A 16,510-nucleotide genomic window follows, 5' to 3' on the forward strand; every position below is an offset into this window, starting at 1 on the left:
GCTCCGCCTCCCGGGTTCAATCGATTCTGGCGCCTCAGCCTCCCGAGTAGCTGGGACTACAAGTGTGCACCACAACGCCCTGCTAATTTTTTGTTTTTTTTTTTTTTACAGAGATGGGGTCTTGCTAGGTTGCCCAGGCTGACTTTGAACACTGGACCTCAAGCTATCTGCCCACCGTGGCCTCCCAAAGTGCTGGGGTTACAGGCCTAACCCACTGCACCTGGCCTGCTTCCCAATCTCTTACGGTCATGGTAGTTTTTAGTCATTTCTTTTGATGGAAACAGCTTGGACACCCATGTCCCCAGCTAAGCTAGGCAGCTGAGGTCAGCAGGCATAGAGCACTCCCGATATTTTTTTTTTTTTTGAGGCGGAGTCTCACTCTGTCACTCAGGCTGGAGTGCAGTGGCCCAATCTCAGCTCGCTGCAAGCTCTACCTCGCGGGGTCACGCCATTCTCCTGCCTCAGCCTCCTGAGTAGCTGGGACTACAGGCGCCCGCCACCACGCCTGGCTAATTTTTTTTGTATTTTTAGTAGAGACGGGGTTTCACAGTGGTGTCGATCTCCTGACCTTGTGATCCGCCCACCTCGTCTTCCCAAAGTGCTGGGATTACAGGCGTGAGCCACCGTGCCGCACCTTTTTTTTTTTTTTTTTTGACAGGGTTGCACTCTGTCACAGGCTGGAGTGCAGTGGTGTGATCTCAGTTCACTGCAACCTCTGCCTCCCAGGTTCAAGTGATTCTCCTGCCTCAGCCTCCCAAGTAGCTGGGATTACAGGCGCCCACCATCACGCCCGGCTAATTTTTGTATTTTTAGTAGAGACAGGGTTTTGCCATGTTGGCCAGGCTGGTCTCAAACTCCCGACCTCAGGTGATCCACCCGCCTCGGCCTCCCAAAGTGTTGGGATTACAGGCGTGAGCCACTGCGCCCCGCCTGCTTCCAGTCTATTTGCTTTGGGTCATATTTCTTCCCTCAGGTACAAAACAGCCCTCAGGGATCTTTTTCCTACTGAAAAGGGAAGGTGTCTGCTTGGAGTCCTCCCTTAACGGACTGCAGGAGGAAGCAAAGATCAGGAACTATGTCACTGGCTCTCCTAGCCTGAAGTGAGAGATGGAAACTGCAAACATGGAGCATTAAAAGATGGAGCTTACCTTGCAGGGATGAAATTTAACTTGGGGCTGGGCACAGTGGCTCACGCTTGTAATCCCGGCACTTTGGGAGGCCAAGGTGGGCAGATCACTTGCGGCTAGTCGTTCAAGACCAGCCTGAGCAACATGATGAAGTTCTGTCTCTACTAAAAATACAAAAATTAGCTGGACGTGATGGTGGGCGCCTGCAAAATCCCAGCTACTCGGGAGACTGGGGCAGGAGAATCGCTTGAACCCAGGAGGTGGAGGCTGCAGTGAGCCAAGGTTGTGTCACTGCATGGTAGCCTGGGTGACAGTGAAATTCTGTCTCAGAAAACAAAAACAGAAAAATGGCTGGGCGCGGTGGCTCACGCCTGTAATCCCAGCACTGTGGGAGGCCAAGGTGGGCAGATCACCTGAGGTCAGGAGTTCAAGACCAGCCTGGCCAACATGGTGAAACCCTATCTCTACTGAAAATACAAAAATTAGCCAGGTGTGGTGGTGTGCACCTGTAATCCCAGCTACTTAGGAGGCTGAGGCAGGAGAAATGCTTGAACCCCAATTGCTTCTTGTTGTTCTGACACAGAGTCTCACTCTATCGCCAGGCTGGAGTGCAGTGGTGTGATCTTGGCCCACTGCAACCTCCACCTTCCAGGTTCAAGTGATTCTCCTGCCTCAGCCTACCAAGTAGCTGGGACTACAGGTGCCTGCCACCACGTCAAGCTAATTTTTGTATTTTTAGTAGAGACGGGGGTTTCACCATGTTGGCCAGGATGGTCTCGATCTCTTGACCTCGGACTGAGGTGATCCGCCCACCTCGGCCTCCCAAACTGCTGGGATTACAGGCGTGAGCCACCAGGCCCGGCAGATTATTTTCGTGCAATGTACTTCCCTGTCCTGGAACATTTTATGGCATTTATTAGGTGTTTGACCTGAAGAGTGACACCTGACATTTGCACACTAGGTCACTGCCAATGCATGCTTCCGTTTTTTTAAATTTTATTATTTTTATTTTCCTGTTTGTTCTATTCAGAGAATGCAAGTATTTCTAGGGAAGGACACTTGAGAAGGTGCTCCATCAAAATGAAGGGCAGTGTCATCGATGCTCACTGGAGCATTAATCTCGGTGTGTCTCCCTAGTCTGCTGCTCCTCCCCAGAACAGAATCCAAACCTTTTCCATCATCTCCAGGAGGAGACAAACTTCCTGCCACCCCACAGCTGCCATCTGGGAGCAGCTTAGTCTGTCTTACTCCACTCCTTTTCAAGGCACCTGCTCCTGGCCCACCAGCTTTTCCTCTCAGGCTCAAAGGATCAAGAATCAAAATGGTACTGGACTTCTCCACTAGCAACTCTGGAAGCTAAAAGACAAACTGTTAATCGCACCATGGCACTCCAGCCTAGGAGATAGAGTGAGACTCTGTCTCAGAAAAAAACAAAACGCAAGAAAAATTGTCTTTAACATTCTGAGGGGAAACAATTGCCAATCTATAATCCATAGCCAATCTAATGTGAGAATAAAGACTTTGGCTGGCCGGGCGCGGTGGCTCAAGCCTGTAATCCCAGCACTTTGGGAGGCCGAGACGGGTGGATCACGAGGTCAGGAGATCGAGACCATCCTGGCGAACACGGTGAAACCCCGTCTCTACTAAAAAATACAAAAAAAAACTAGCCGGGCGAGGTGGCGGGCGCCTGTGGTCCCAGCTACTCGGGAGGCTGAGGCAGGAGAATGGCGTAAGCCCGGGAGGCGGAGCTTGCAGTGAGCCGAGATCGCGCCACTGCACTCCAGCCTGGGCGACAGAGCGAGACTCCGTCTCAAAAAAAAAAAAAAAAAAAAAGACTTTGGCCAAGCGCCATGGCTCACACCTGTAATTCCAGCACTTTGAAAAGCTGAGACAGGGCTGGGCGCAATGGCTCACACCTGTAATCCCAGCACTTTGGGAGGCCAAGGCGGGCGGATCACAGGTTCAGGAGTTCAAGACCAGCCTGATCAATGTGGCAAAATCCCATCTCTACTAAAAATACAAAAATTAGCTGGGTGTGGTGGCAGGCACCTGTAATCCCAGCTATGCAGGAAGGTGAGGCAGGAGAATCACTTAAACCTGGGAGGTGGAGGGTGCAGTGAGCTGAGATTGTGCCACTGCACTCCAGCCTGGGCAACAGAGCAAGACTGTCTCAAAAAAAGAAAAGAAAAGCTGAGACAGGAAGATCACTTGAGCCCAGGAGTTCAAGGCTGCAATGAGCCATGGTGGCACCACTGCACTCCAGCCTGGGTAACAGAGCAAGACGCTGACTCAAAAAATAAAATATAAGAAAGAGACAGACATGGTGTGCGAACAGGGATTAGTGTGAGGCTAACAAAGGCAAATCCCGGAAAGATGGTGATGGGGGGTCCCAGGTTGACAGCCAGCAGCAGCCTCGACAGCATCCTGCCCAGTGTGGATCTGCGGAGAGGAAACCCCTGAAGAAATGCCCTAAGGAAACAGTGAAGGAAATACTTTCCTGACCAGATTGACTAAGTGGAAAGTTGAGTTGGGAGGTATTTATAGCTCCAAAGGAAGATGTGGGAAGGCTTACTAAAAGACTCTAGGCCGGGTGCTAATCCCAGCACTTTGGGAGGCTGAGACGGGCGGATCATGAGGTCAGAAGATCGAGACCATCCTGGCTAACATGGTGAAACCCCATCTCTACTAAAAAATACAAAAAAAAAAACTAGCCGGGCGAGGTGGCGGGCGCCTGTAGTCCCAGCTACTCGGGAGGCTGAGGCAGGAGAATGGCGTAAATCTGGGAGGCGGAGCTTGCAGTGAGCCGAGATCTGGCCACTGCACTCCAGCCTGGGCGACAGAGCGAGACTCCGTCTCAAAAAAAAAAAAAAAAAAAAAAAAAAAGATTCTAGCTGGGGCCAGGCATGCTGGCTCATGCCTATAATTCCTGCTCTTTGGGAGGCTGAGGAGGGTGGATCACTTGAGGTCAGGAGTTTGAGATCAGCCTGGCCAACATGGTGAAACCCCGTCTCTACTAAAAATACAAAAGTTAGCCAGGTGTGATGGCACACGCCTGTAGTCCCAGCTACCCAGGAGGCTAAGGGAGGAGAATCACTTGAACCTGGGAGGCAGAGGTTACAGTGAGCTGAGATTGTCCCACTGCACTCCAGCCTGGGTGACAGAGCAAAACTCCATCTCTAAATCAATCAATCCATCAATAAAATAGCCGGTTGCAGTAGCTCATGTCTGTGAATCCCGGCACTTTGGGAGGCTGAGGTGGGAGGATTGCTTGAGGCCAGGAGTTCAAGACGAAGCTGGGCAACATAGGGAGACCTCGTCTCAACAAAAGAATAAATTAGCCAGGTGTGGTGGTACATCCCTGTAGTCCTAGGTACTTGGGAGGCTGAGGTGGGAGGATCACCTGAGCCTGGGAAGTTGAGGCTGCAGTGAGCTGTGATTGTGCCACTGCACTCCAGCCTGGGCAGTGGGAGTGAGACCCTGTCTCAAAAACAAACAGCAACAAAAAGCTCAGTGGGAGGAACTGTTTGTGGACACGGTGGGATACCTCTCTGGTGCACAGGTGAGCAATGAGCCGGAGGGAGGGGAGCAGAGCCTGCAAGGTGTCAGAGAAGGAGCCAAGAGGAAGGCGAACCAAGGTGTTTCTCCCTGGACAGCATGGCTGAAGTGTCCAACGCTGCCCAGAGGCCAAACATGATGAGGGTTTAGTGACATGGACGTTGCTGGTGATATCATGGGAAGTTGCCTGGCTGCGGTGAGGCCAGGTCAGAGAGGAGAAGGAGGGATGGGCAGATGGGGATACGGCAAAGGAAGGTTGACTGTCAAGGGCAGGAAGGAGAAGTGGGTAGCTCTTTTATATTTTACATAGTCTTTTTTTTTTTTTTTTTGGAGATGGAGTCTCACAGTGTCACCAGGCTGGAGTGCGGTGGTGTGATCTTGGCTCACTGCAACCTCCGCCTTCTGGGCTCAAGCGATTCTCCTGCCTCAGCCTCCCGAGTAGCTGGGACTACAGGCATGCGCCACCACACCCAACTGTGTGTGTATATATATATGTGTGTGTGTGTGTGTGTGTATGTATATATATAGTATTTTTATTAGAAACAGGGTTTCACCATGTTGACCAGGATGGTCTCTATCTCTGGACCTCATGATCCGCCCACGTTAGCCTCCCAAAATGCTGGGATTACAGGCGTGAGCCACCGTGCCTGGCCAGTAGAGTCTTGCTCTGTCGCCCAGGCTGGAGTGCAGTGGCTTGATCATGCCTCACTGCAGCCTCCAAAGCCAGGGCTCACATGATCCTCCTGCCTTGGCTTCCCGAAGTGCCACTGCATAAGCATAAGCCACTGCGCCTGGCCAGGGTAGCATGTTTTTAAGATGGGAGAGCCCTGAGGATGTGTAAATCCTATCAGAAAGAAGCCAGCTTAAAGACCTGAGGGGGGAGGGGCCCCTCAGGGCATAAGGCCTTGCAGGAGGCTAGAGGAGGCAGGTACACACCTGCTCTGATCTTATACTCCTGGCCATATCCTCCTCACCCTATCTGCTCGTCCTTATCCTGCCTAGCAGGCTGCCATCTCAACTTCACAGATGCAAGGCAGTCATTTACCTGCAGTTACCTGGCTGCAAAAAGGTCCCATGACCCTAGATGACTCTGTCTCCAAAGCCAGGTTCTTGCTGCACTTTTTCTAGCCTGGGGCGGAAGCCACCAGAGTGCAGCCTTTTCAAGCAAGGGCCAGAGGGGAAGCCTCAAACTCCAGTGCCTGCGGGGGCCAGAGAGATTCCAAAAACAGGACAAGGTGGCCACCTGTGCCACAGCAGTGTGAGCCCAGGAACAGGAGGAAGGGAGGGGGCTGTGCACCCTGAGGGCTCTTGTCCCCCCGCCAGGGGGCATTCCTGCTGCACCCCAGGAGCAATCTTTGTCACCAGATCTTTCGTTTTTTTGTTTTTGTTTGCTTGTTTTTGGTTTTTGAGATGGAGTTGCACTCTTGTTGCCCAGGCTGGAGTGCAATGGCGTGATCTAGGCTCACCGCAACCTCCACCTCCCAGACTCAAGCAATTCTCCTGCCTCAGCCTCCCGAGTAGCTGGGGTTACAGGCATGTGCCACCACACCCGGCTAATTTTGTATCTTTAGTACAGATGGAGTTTCTCCATGTTGGTCAGGCTGGTCTCCAACTCCCGACCTCAGGTGATCCACCTGCCTCGGCCTCCCAAAGTGCTGGGATTACAGGCGTGAGCCAGCGCGCCCAGCATGTTTGCTTGTTTTTAGATGGAGACAGGGTCTCGCTCTGTCACCCAGGCTAGGGTGCAGTGGAGCGATCATAGCTCACTGCAGCCTCGACCTCCTCCTGGGCTCAAGTGATCCACCCACCTTGGCCTCCCAAGTAGTTGGGATTACAGGCTACTTTTTAGTAGCCGAGCTAATTTAAAAAAAAACAAAAACAAAACATTTTATGTAGAGATGGGGTCTTGCTGTGTTGACCAGCCTGGTCTCAAACTACCAGCCTAAGTGATACTTCCGAAGTGCTGGGTTTACAGGCGTGAACTACCATGCCCTGCCCCCAGATCTCTGGGTTTTTCTAAAGAATTTGAGCATCCCAATGTGAATGTGAATTCTCCAGGTTAGAGAGGTTTGTGCCCCGAGGACAGGAAAGTTAGGTGGTGGAACATTAAGACAGGGTCAGGGAAGGCCTCCCTTGGAGAAGACCCCTGACCCAGGCAGGAATCCGCTTGCCAAGTCAGGAAGGAGGAGAGGAGAGGGTGGGGGAGGTGGGAGGCCTGACCACCAACCAGCCTTGTGGTCAGCGAAAGACCGCAGGGGCGCTGGGAGGGAGGATTCCAGCTCTGCCAGTTCTCCACGGTGGCCTCATTTGATCTATGCGGGTCACAGTCCCCGAACAGGGGGAGGAAGGCACACACTCCCTGCTGGCCTGCCCTCCCCAGCCCAGGGGTCCAGCAGGAGGGCTCCACGGTGCGGACCCGGGTGGCCTCTCCAGGGCCTGCTCGGGCCGGGCCCGGATGGCGCCTACTCCCTCTTCGAGTGCCATCGAATTGAGTGCTCATTAGCCACAATTTGCACCGGCAGGGGCTCCCCGAGGCCACGCCTGCCCTCTAGGGGGTGGCAGGGATCAGGCTGGGTACCCCCCACCCAGACACCCAAGCAGTGACAGTCGCCAACCGTGGCGCGCGGACAAGCGCAGCAGGGATGCGGCACAGCGCGCGCTGCGCTGGGCACCGGCCGGCTAGACGCCCCAGGGCCGCCGCATCGTGTCCCCTGGGCCGGGTGAGTGGCCGGGCCGGGAAGGGTGAAGCCCACCGAGCTGCGGCTGCCTAGAGCGGCGGCGGCGGCGGCGGCGGCGGCGGGGGCCGGGGCGCGGGGGCGCGGCGGGCGGGCAGGGGCGGGGGACAGGATGCGGATGCCGGGGGGACTTCCTGTGCCAACCCCCGCGCCCCCGCCCCCGGCCCGGCCAGCGGCCCGAACGGACGCACTCCGGGCGGGCGGGCGAGCCCAGGGGGACCCGGCCCGGCCGCGGCGCCCGCCCCGCCCCCGCCCCGGCCACCGCGCGGCCCGCTGGCAGCGCCGCCCGCAGGCTCCGGCACTGTAGCCCCTGCGGGACCCGCGTCGCCTGGCCGCCGCCGACCCCAGGCGGAGCCACCCCGTGGTGCCGACCCCGGGCGCCGGCCTGGATCCCGCTGCCTGCGATGGTCCCGGGGGGCCGGCCCTGAGCCCCGCGCGGGATTCGGAGCGCTGCCTCCCGCCCCGACCCCTGCCGGAGAGTCTCCACCAACTTCTGCTCGGCCGCTCCTCTCGGCCCCTTCCCTTGGCCCAGGGCGACCTAGGCAGCCCAGACGGCGTGGACGCTCCGGAGTGCCCAGAAAGTCCCCGGGGTGGCCCTGCGCGTCCCGGCTCTTTCTGGATGGAGGTGCCTCCGGAATGAGCCGGCTGCACGCCGTGGCCTTCACCTCGCAGCCTCTGCTGACCACACCTCCCTAGTGCAGAGGCTGCCCCGGGAGCAGGAAATGCTCCACCAGGTGAGGCCCAGGGGGTCGTTGGCGCTGGACCACCCGGGATGCGTCCCTTGAGAGAGTTTGGACTGGATGGCGCAAGTCGGCCTGTTTAGGGGAGAGGGGCCCGTTCTGCACGGGCCAGGGTGGACCCTCAGGGGCGCCTGGGCACAGGGCCAGGCCGTGGGTGACAGTGCTCTGGACACCTGCCTTGCCTGGGAGCTGGGGTAGCAGCTGACACACGTGGCCTGCTGGTGGCCTTCTCAGAGCAGGCCAGGAAGGCAATAGAATGGAAGGGGCCAGGCGCGGTGGCTCACTCAACCAACACTTTGGGAGGCCAAGACAAGAGGATCACCTGAGGCCAGGAGTTCGAGACCAGTCTTGGGCAACATCATCCACAATATAAAAAATACCATAAAAATTAGCTGGGTGTGATGGCACACACCTGTAGCCCCAGCTACTCAGTAGGCTGAGGCAGGAGAATCGCTTCAACCAGGGAGACGGAGGTTGCAGTGAGCCAAGATCGCTGCAGTGAGCCAAGATCGCTGTACTCCAGCCTGGGCGACAGAATGAGACTCCGTCTCAAAAAAACAAAGTATTAAAAAGGAGGCAGGAAGGATGTTGATGGACAGTCACTCTTAGGCCCCAGAGCTCCCCACCCTAAATGTCCCTTTGGTGACTCTAGCTTTCCTCCCTTGTGAAGGGCTGACACCCACAGTTGTGTCTCAGTGGGGCTACCCTACTCTATCCCCCTGTGAAAAGTCAGGAGAGGCAGCTCTGCCTCTGTGCAGGTGACAGCCTCCGTTGCTGGCTGCCACCTCCCCAGCCCTGAACCTCCGGGCCGCCGGCACTCCCGGTTCCCCACTGCAGCCTGGAAAGTCCTGTAGTTGCAGCAGGGGTGGAACTGACCACTCTAGGTGGCCTGAGGCAGAGGTAGAGGGCCTTTGGGGGCCTGTGGCACCTGGCAGGAGCTCAAAGCACTCCCGCCCATCTAAACCGCTTCCTTCCTTTCAGCACAGCCGACTCCCGGGAATCCGGGTCTGACCGCCAGGATGGAGGTGGGGCCAGCCACCGAGACCTTCGTGCTGGAACTTCGATGTCTTGAAGATGGGGGCCCAGGGCCTGACACCCTCTCAGGTGAGGGCCTGGGGGAATCCCTTGACAGAGCCCCATACCTGCCTGCCATGGCAGAAAGAGGCCCAAGAGTGGTGGGCAGCCTGCACAGACTCACACTAGCCAACCTCAGCTGCATTGAGTAACACCAGCAGCTCTGCCTTGAGATTTTCCAAGGTGGCTATGTCAGGCAGGCTGAGGCCAGGCTGGTGAGGGGCTCCCCAGTCCCCACATGAGTGCTGACTGGACTCACACTCATAGGTGCGTGCTGGCTGGAACTCATTGCTGTGTTTCCTGGCAGCCAGGGGGCCTCCACCATCCTCACCACACCTGGCTCCAGCTCCTGAGTCAATTTCCACTCAATTTCCCAGATCCCATTCAAGTACTGATAGGCACTCTTCCTCTGCCCCTCCTGCCCCCGATGTTGGCTCTGTGGCTTCCTTCCAAGACCTCTTCCTCTGGGACCCACTCTCGGCAAACCTTCTCTGGTGGCCACACTCATGAGAGCCAGTTTCCATTCTGTGCTTTAAGGGTGCTGAGTGAAGGCCTGGGGCAGGGCGGGACAGAGCTTGAAAAGGACCAAAGGAATTGAAGGCATGGGATGGGGACGTGTGGAGTCAAAAAGGACCCTTCTGACCAGGCGTGGTGGTTCATTCCTGTAATCTCAGCACTTTGGGAGGCCAAGGCGGGCAGATCACTTGAAGCCAGGAATTTGAGACCAGCCTGGCCAACATGGTGAAACACCATCTCTACTACAAATACAAAAATTAGCTGAGTGTGGTGGGCGCCTGTAATCCCAGCTACTCAGGAGGCTGAGGCAGAAGAATCACTTGAACCCAGGAGGCAGAGGTTGCAGTGAGCCAGGATCGTGCCACTGCACTCCAGCCTGGGCGACAGAGCAAGACTCTGTCTCAAAAAAAAGAAGAAGAAAGGAAGACCCTTCTGACTTGTACATTTAGCTGATGAAACTTTGAGAAGGTATAACATGTCAGACAACATTGAACTAGATGGTCACTAAAATGCCTTTGTTAAAAATGCTGAGGTCAGGCACAATGACTCATGCCTGTAATCCCAGCACTTTGGGAGGCCGAGGTAGGTGGATTGCTTGAGCTCAGGAGTTCGAGACCAGCCTGTGCAACATGGCAAAACCCCATCTCTACAAAAAATTTAAAAAATTAGCTAGGCATGGTGGTATATGCCTGTAGTCCCAGCCACTTGGGAGGCTGAGATGGGAGGATCACTTGAGCTTGGGAGATTGAGGCTACAGTGAGCTGAGATTGCACCACTGCACTCCAGCCTGGGCGACAAGAGTGAGACCCTGTCTCCAAAACAAAAAAAAACCTGAAATTGCTGCCCCAGGGAGTCAGAGTGGCCTGTGGTCAAGACTGTGCCAGCAAAGAGGAGATTCACACAGGTACAATCTGTCTTGTTGCTCCCAGAAGGGGTGGGAGAAGGGAGTGCCCCTTCTCCCACCAGTGGACTTGCTGGGGGGACAGTTTTCACCCTGTCTTCTCCCACCATGTGCTTCCCCCCAGCTGATGTGAGTGTCTATGAAAAGCACACTCACGGATCCATTAGCCAAACCAAAGGTTATTAGGAATATTTTACTAGAGGAAATTATATGCATGTAGATCTCCCTTGGTGGAATTTTTTTTTTTTTTTTTTTTTTTTTGAGACAGAGTCTTGCTCTGTCGCCCAGGCTGGAGTGTGGTGGCTGGATCTCGACTCACTGCAACCTCCACCTCCTGGGTTCAAGCAGTTCTCCAGTTCTCCTACTAGAGCCTCCCGAGTAGCTGGGACTATAGGTGCACGCCACCATGCCCAGCTAATTTTTGTATTTTTAGTAGAGACAGGGTTTCACCATGTCCCTTGGTTCTTTTTTTGTTTATTTTTGTTTTTTGTTTATTTGTTTTTGAGACGGAGTCTCGCTCTGTCACCGGGCTGGAGTGCAGTGGCATTATCTCAGCTCACTGCAACCTTCGCCTTTCAGGTTCAAGTGATTCCCCAGCCTCAGCCTCCCAAGTAGCTGGGACTACAGCGCATGCCACCACACCCGGATTTTTTGCATTTTATTAAAGATGGGGTTTCACCATGTTGGCCAGGATGGTCTCGATCTCCTGACCTCGTGATCCACTTGTCTCAACCTCCCAAAGTGCTAGGATTACACACACGAGCCAACGCGCCCAGCCATCCTTTGATTTTATTAAATCAACATATTCCTGGAAAAGTGGCCAGAAAGCATTGCCTTCCATTACAAAATGGAAAACATATGATGTTATAGGGAGAAGAGATATTGAAATCAGATTTGGGAATAGAGAATGCCTCCTCAGGTCACATATAGGAAGAAGAATTGGGATTTTCCAATAGCACAATAGTAATACTCAAAATGAGAAACTCATGGTGGACATGGTGTGGAAAGAGAAGCGTAGTAACGGAGTGGTGCTGTTTGCGCAGGGCCTCCCAGGTTTATGCCTCCCAAAGTGTTGGGATTACAGGCATGAGCCATCACGCCCAGCTTAGTTAGTCCTTTGTATTCAGGAATGACAATCTCAAACACTCCCAGTCTCCTTGGTATTTTTTGTTACTTTGCAAACCAATCCTAACCTGCAGAGAGAGGGAATTTTCAGGCACCTGCCAGGTTCCAGGGACTATGCCAGGGCTCTCGTTGTTGTACTGTTTAAGCAGATGGTGTGGGTATCACTGATCTATTTTATAGACAGGGCTGTGAGCCTGCAGGAGGTTGTACACCTGCCGACTGGTAGAGTTAGGTTCTGAACTGAGGACTTCCCGCCTGAAACTTAGTGGTCTCTTTGACACTTTGGTGATGTTGGGAAACTATTTGCGGTGACAATTCCAGGCAGCTTTATATAAATTATTTATTATTTACAGAGAAGGAGAGTTTTATTTATTTAAGGTGTGGCTGTAACTGAGGTCGGAGTTCAGCATGGGGTTGGTGGCTTGGCCATTGGAACCAACCCCATGCTGAACTGGTTCAGTGGTTTCTACTGGAGGGTGATTAAGCACAAGAGACTTCTCAGGATGGTCAGGGAGCCCCCGGCACCCCTGCTGGTGTCAGTGCCGAGATCAGAGCATGGGGCCTGCGTAAAGGGAAGCTCCAAGGAGGGATCAGGGAGCTGGGGTCCAGAGGGAGGTCACCAGCAGTCCCTGGGCCTCCTTCCTTCCTTCCTTCCCCCCCTCCTTCCTTCCTTGTTTCCTTCGCTCTTTCTCTGTCTTTCTTTCGACATGGCCCAGGCTGGAGCACAGTGGTATGATCTCGGCTCACTGCAACCTCCACCTCCTGAGTTCAAGTGATTCTCCTGCCTCAGCCTCCTGAGTAGCTGGGATTACAGGCACCGGGCACCACACCTGGCTAATTTTTTGTATTTTTAGTAGAGACAGGCTTTCGCCATGTTGCCCAGGATGGTTTCGAACTTCTGAGTGCAGGCAATCTGCCCACCTCGGCCTCTCAAAGTGCTGGGATTATAGGCATGAGCCACCATGCCCGGCCACCTGGGCACATTTCCAAGCCACCCCCAGCCCCTGCAGCATTTCAGTTTCTGCTGGGCTGCTATTGTTACTTGATCCAGCACTTTTGGGCTCCTGCTAAGAGTGTGTTAGTGTATCTTTGAGGGCAGGTAAGGGACAGGTCCTGGGATCTGGACCAGAGAGCTTCCTGTAGATCTTTCTCTCTTGGCTTCCTGCCATTTCTTCCACAGGTGGCAGTGGTGGGAGTGAGAGTCAGGAGGAGGAAGAGCCTCAGGAGGGGAGCAGCAGTCCACAGCAGCCAGCAGTCTTGGCCCCAGTGAGGGCCAGTGAAATCGCTGAGGAAACCCAGCCAGGACAACAGGAGTTGCAACTGCAGCAGTTAGAACAGCAGCCCAAACCGCAGCAACAGCCACAGCAGGAGCAACTGCAACAGCCGCAACCACACCTAGAACTGCAACAACAGCCGCAGCAAGACGGGCAACAACAGCTATCTCAACTACAGCAGGAAAAACACCAATCCATGCACCATCAGGAACTGAAACCTGAACTGCAGCTAACGCACCAGCAGCAACAGGTGCAGCCACAGCAAGTGCAAGAGCAACAGCTGTTACAGCAGCAGCAGGAGCAGTTGCAACCACAGCAGGAGCCGTTACAGCCACAGCAGGAGCCATCACAGCCGCAGCAAGCACAAGAGCAACAGCTGTTGCAGCAGCAGGAACAGCTACAGCAGCAAGTGCAAGAGCAACAGCTGTTACAGCAACATCAGGAACAGTTACAACAGCAGCAGCTGCTACAACAGCAGGAACAATTACAGCAGCAACAGTTTCAACAGCAGCAGGAACAGCTACAGCAGCAGCAGCAGCAGCTACTGTTGCTGCAGCAGCAGGAACAGTTACAGCAGCAACTGTTGCAGCAGCAGCAGGCACAGTTACAACAGCAACTGCTGGAACAGCAGCAGGCACAGTTACAGCAGCAGCTACTGCTGCAGCAGCAGGAACAATTAAAGCAGCAGCAGCAACAGCAGCTGTTGCAACAGCAGCAGGAACAATTGCAACAGCAACAATTGCAGCCTCCTCCCCTGGAGCCCGAGGAGGAGGAAGAGGTGGAGCTGGAGCTCATGCCCGTGGACTTGGGGTCGGAGCAGGAGCTGGAGCAGCAGCGGCAGGAGTTGGAGCGGCAGCAGGAGCTGGAACGGCAGCAGGAGCAGCGGCAGCTGCAGCTCAAACTGCAGGAGCAGCTGCAGCAGCTGGAGCAACAGCTGGAGCAGCAGCAGCAGCTAGAGCAGCAGCAGCTGGAGCAGCAGGAGGTGCAGCTGGAGCTGACCCCGGTGGAGCTGGGCGCCCAACAGCAGGAGGTGCAGCTGGAGCTGACCCCGGTGCAACCGGAGCTGCAGCTAGAACTGGTGCCAGCCGCAGGGGGTGGCGGAGCGGCAGTCCCCGGGGCTCCAGCCGCGGTCGTGGTGGCTCCCCCGGGCTACGTGGTGCTGCAGGAGCTCATGGTGCTGCCAGCCGTGGCAGCGCCGGCCGTGGTGGCCATCCCGGGCCCGGCAGGCAGTGCGGCGTTGACTCCCGCACGGCAGCGGCGGCGACGGCGCGCCCGGGACCGGCCCACTATCTGCGGGGAATGCGGCAAGGGCTTCAGCCGCAGCACGGACCTGGTGCGCCACCAGGCCACGCACACGGGTGAGAGGCCACACCGCTGCGGCGAGTGCGGCAAGGGCTTCTCGCAGCACTCGAACCTGGTAACGCACCAGCGCATCCACACGGGTGAGAAACCCTACGCCTGCTCGTACTGCGCCAAGCGCTTCAGTGAGAGCTCGGCGCTCGTGCAGCACCAGCGCACGCACACCGGGGAGCGACCCTATGCCTGCGGGGACTGCGGCAAGCGCTTCAGTGTCTCCTCCAACCTGCTGCGCCACCGGCGCACGCACTCGGGCGAGCGGCCCTACGTGTGCGAGGACTGTGGCGAGCGCTTCCGACACAAGGTGCAGATCCGCCGCCACGAGCGCCAGCTGCACGGCGCGGGCCGGTCCAGGGGCCTCGGCCTGTTGCGCGCCTCGCGGCCCGCAGCCCTTGGTGGCCCAGCCCGTGCAGAGCAGGCCGCCACGGCCACTGCGCCCACAGACAAGGCGCTGTGAGAGCCGCGATCGGGGCTGCCTGGCCAGGAGGGGACCCCCTATCCGCCTCCACCTGAAAAGCTCCTTGACCCGGGTTCATGGGCGCTGGAGGCATCCTGGAATATCCCTGGAATAAAAAGCTTCCACCATCGTCATCATCATCTCCCAGATTCCCTGAGAAAATACCAGGTTCACAGATTCACCGCCAGAAAAAAACCATCCGCCAAAACAGAAGTGGACTGGGACTGAAACAGCACGCGGGACACGTTTGTCTGCCCTTGGAGGGGCCTGCCAAAAATTTTCGCTCCGGGAAAACTGGACTTACTACGAACGAGGAAAAACTCCCAGTGGCGAGACGATTAATGACACTGGCCGAGGACTGGATACCCACCAGGGGATCAAAGACGTGGTGAGACACACATGGAAAAGCTTCCATCCTGGCGAAAATGATCCCAAGGAAAAATTCGGGGAAGAAGCAAACTTGTTTGCACTATATAGAAACTGAGCAAGGCATTGAATCGTCCTCAGTGGCATTTGCCTTGAAAATACTTTCCAAGATGGAAATTCATCAGGGTGGGTATAATTCTGATGAAAACGCCTGTGTTCATCAACACAGGGTCAGAGCGCTCACGGGATCAATGTGCAAATCCAAGCCAGGAAGTCCTGCTCCGGGTGGAAGGTCAAACCTTCCCTCCAGGGAACCAGGGGCTCCGGCGGGCATCGGAGGCAAGTTCTTGGCCTCTGCTGCCAGGTCCCCCAGTCCCCCCAGGCCGCATTAATGTCCTCTGGAGTAAGAGCCTGTGGCTGAAGCAGAGGGCCTTCTGCTAGAGTTTTCCAGGGTCTGGAAGGAGGGTCCTCCAGAAGGAGCTCTGGGGTAGCCCCACTGTGGCCCCCTGGACTCCACCAGCTTCATGCTTCTCAGATACTACCCAGGGGCCGGCACTGGGAGTCCGGGGCAGATTTCTCCTGCACCAGGCTATGGGGGTTTGGAGGGCTGCCTGAGCAGACCCTGCGCCATGGCTGGGGCTGGGGGAAGAATGTCTGAGACAAGGTTTGGGAGCAATGCTCTTTACTACGTTTACCAAATCGTCTGGGGCAGGGGCTGTGAGCTGCAGCAGTTGCTGGTGCCTTGTGGGAAGGTGGGGCAGGGAGGACGCTGCCCGTCACCTCTGTCCCCAGTCACTTCCTGCTTGACCTGACTCTTCACATGTGGCTGCTTAATTCCTGCCCCCTCTTCCCCAGCTGCTTCTCCTTTACTAACACACCTGCTACATTTTACACATGTGTTGGTAAGTGAGAAACAGAAACGAAAAATAAATTAAAATGCAGAAATACAATGTCCTTGTCTTGGTGTTTTCACCTCTGGGTTTTGTGTCTTCCATAGGGCTTGCTTGCTTTTCTTTCTTTCTTTCTTTTTTCCTTCTCTTCCCTTCCGTTCCTTTCCCTTGTCCCCCTTTTCTCCTTTCTTTCTTCTTTCCCCTTCCCTTCCTTTCCTTTTTTCTTTCTTTTCTTCTTCTTCTTTTTTTTTTTTTTTTTTTTTTTGAGACGGAGTCTCGCTCTGTCGCCCGGCCTGGAGTTCAGTGGCCAGATCTCAGCTCACTGCAAGCTCCGCCTGCGGAGTTTACGCCATTCTCCCGCCTCAGCCTCTGGAGTAACTGGGACTACAGGCGC

The 16,510-nt window shown here is 55.3% G+C and overlaps 1 protein-coding gene across 2 annotated transcripts; it reads left to right on the forward strand.

The window, feature by feature from the left end:
- The first annotated feature begins 7,585 nt into the window (after positions 1 to 7,585).
- Positions 7,586 to 16,176, forward strand: ZNF853 (zinc finger protein 853). Of its 2 annotated transcripts, none has more exons than XM_031665622.1 (3): positions 7,586 to 8,151; positions 9,144 to 9,261; positions 12,954 to 16,176. In XM_031665622.1, the coding sequence occupies exons 1-3, from the start codon at positions 8,140 to 8,142 to the stop codon at positions 14,858 to 14,860; spliced, it is 2,037 nt and encodes a 678-aa protein (XP_031521482.1). In that variant the 5' UTR covers positions 7,586 to 8,139; the 3' UTR covers positions 14,861 to 16,176. The 2 variants fall into 2 exon arrangements, with proteins under 2 accessions (XP_031521482.1, XP_031521483.1); XM_031665623.1 differs by having other exon boundaries at positions 7,738 to 8,151; positions 9,139 to 9,261.
- Positions 16,177 to 16,510: the final 334 nt, after the last annotated feature.

This window comes from Papio anubis, chromosome 4 (genome assembly GCF_008728515.1).
Source record: "Papio anubis isolate 15944 chromosome 4, Panubis1.0, whole genome shotgun sequence".
Classification (NCBI taxonomy): domain Eukaryota; kingdom Metazoa; phylum Chordata; class Mammalia; order Primates; family Cercopithecidae; genus Papio; species Papio anubis.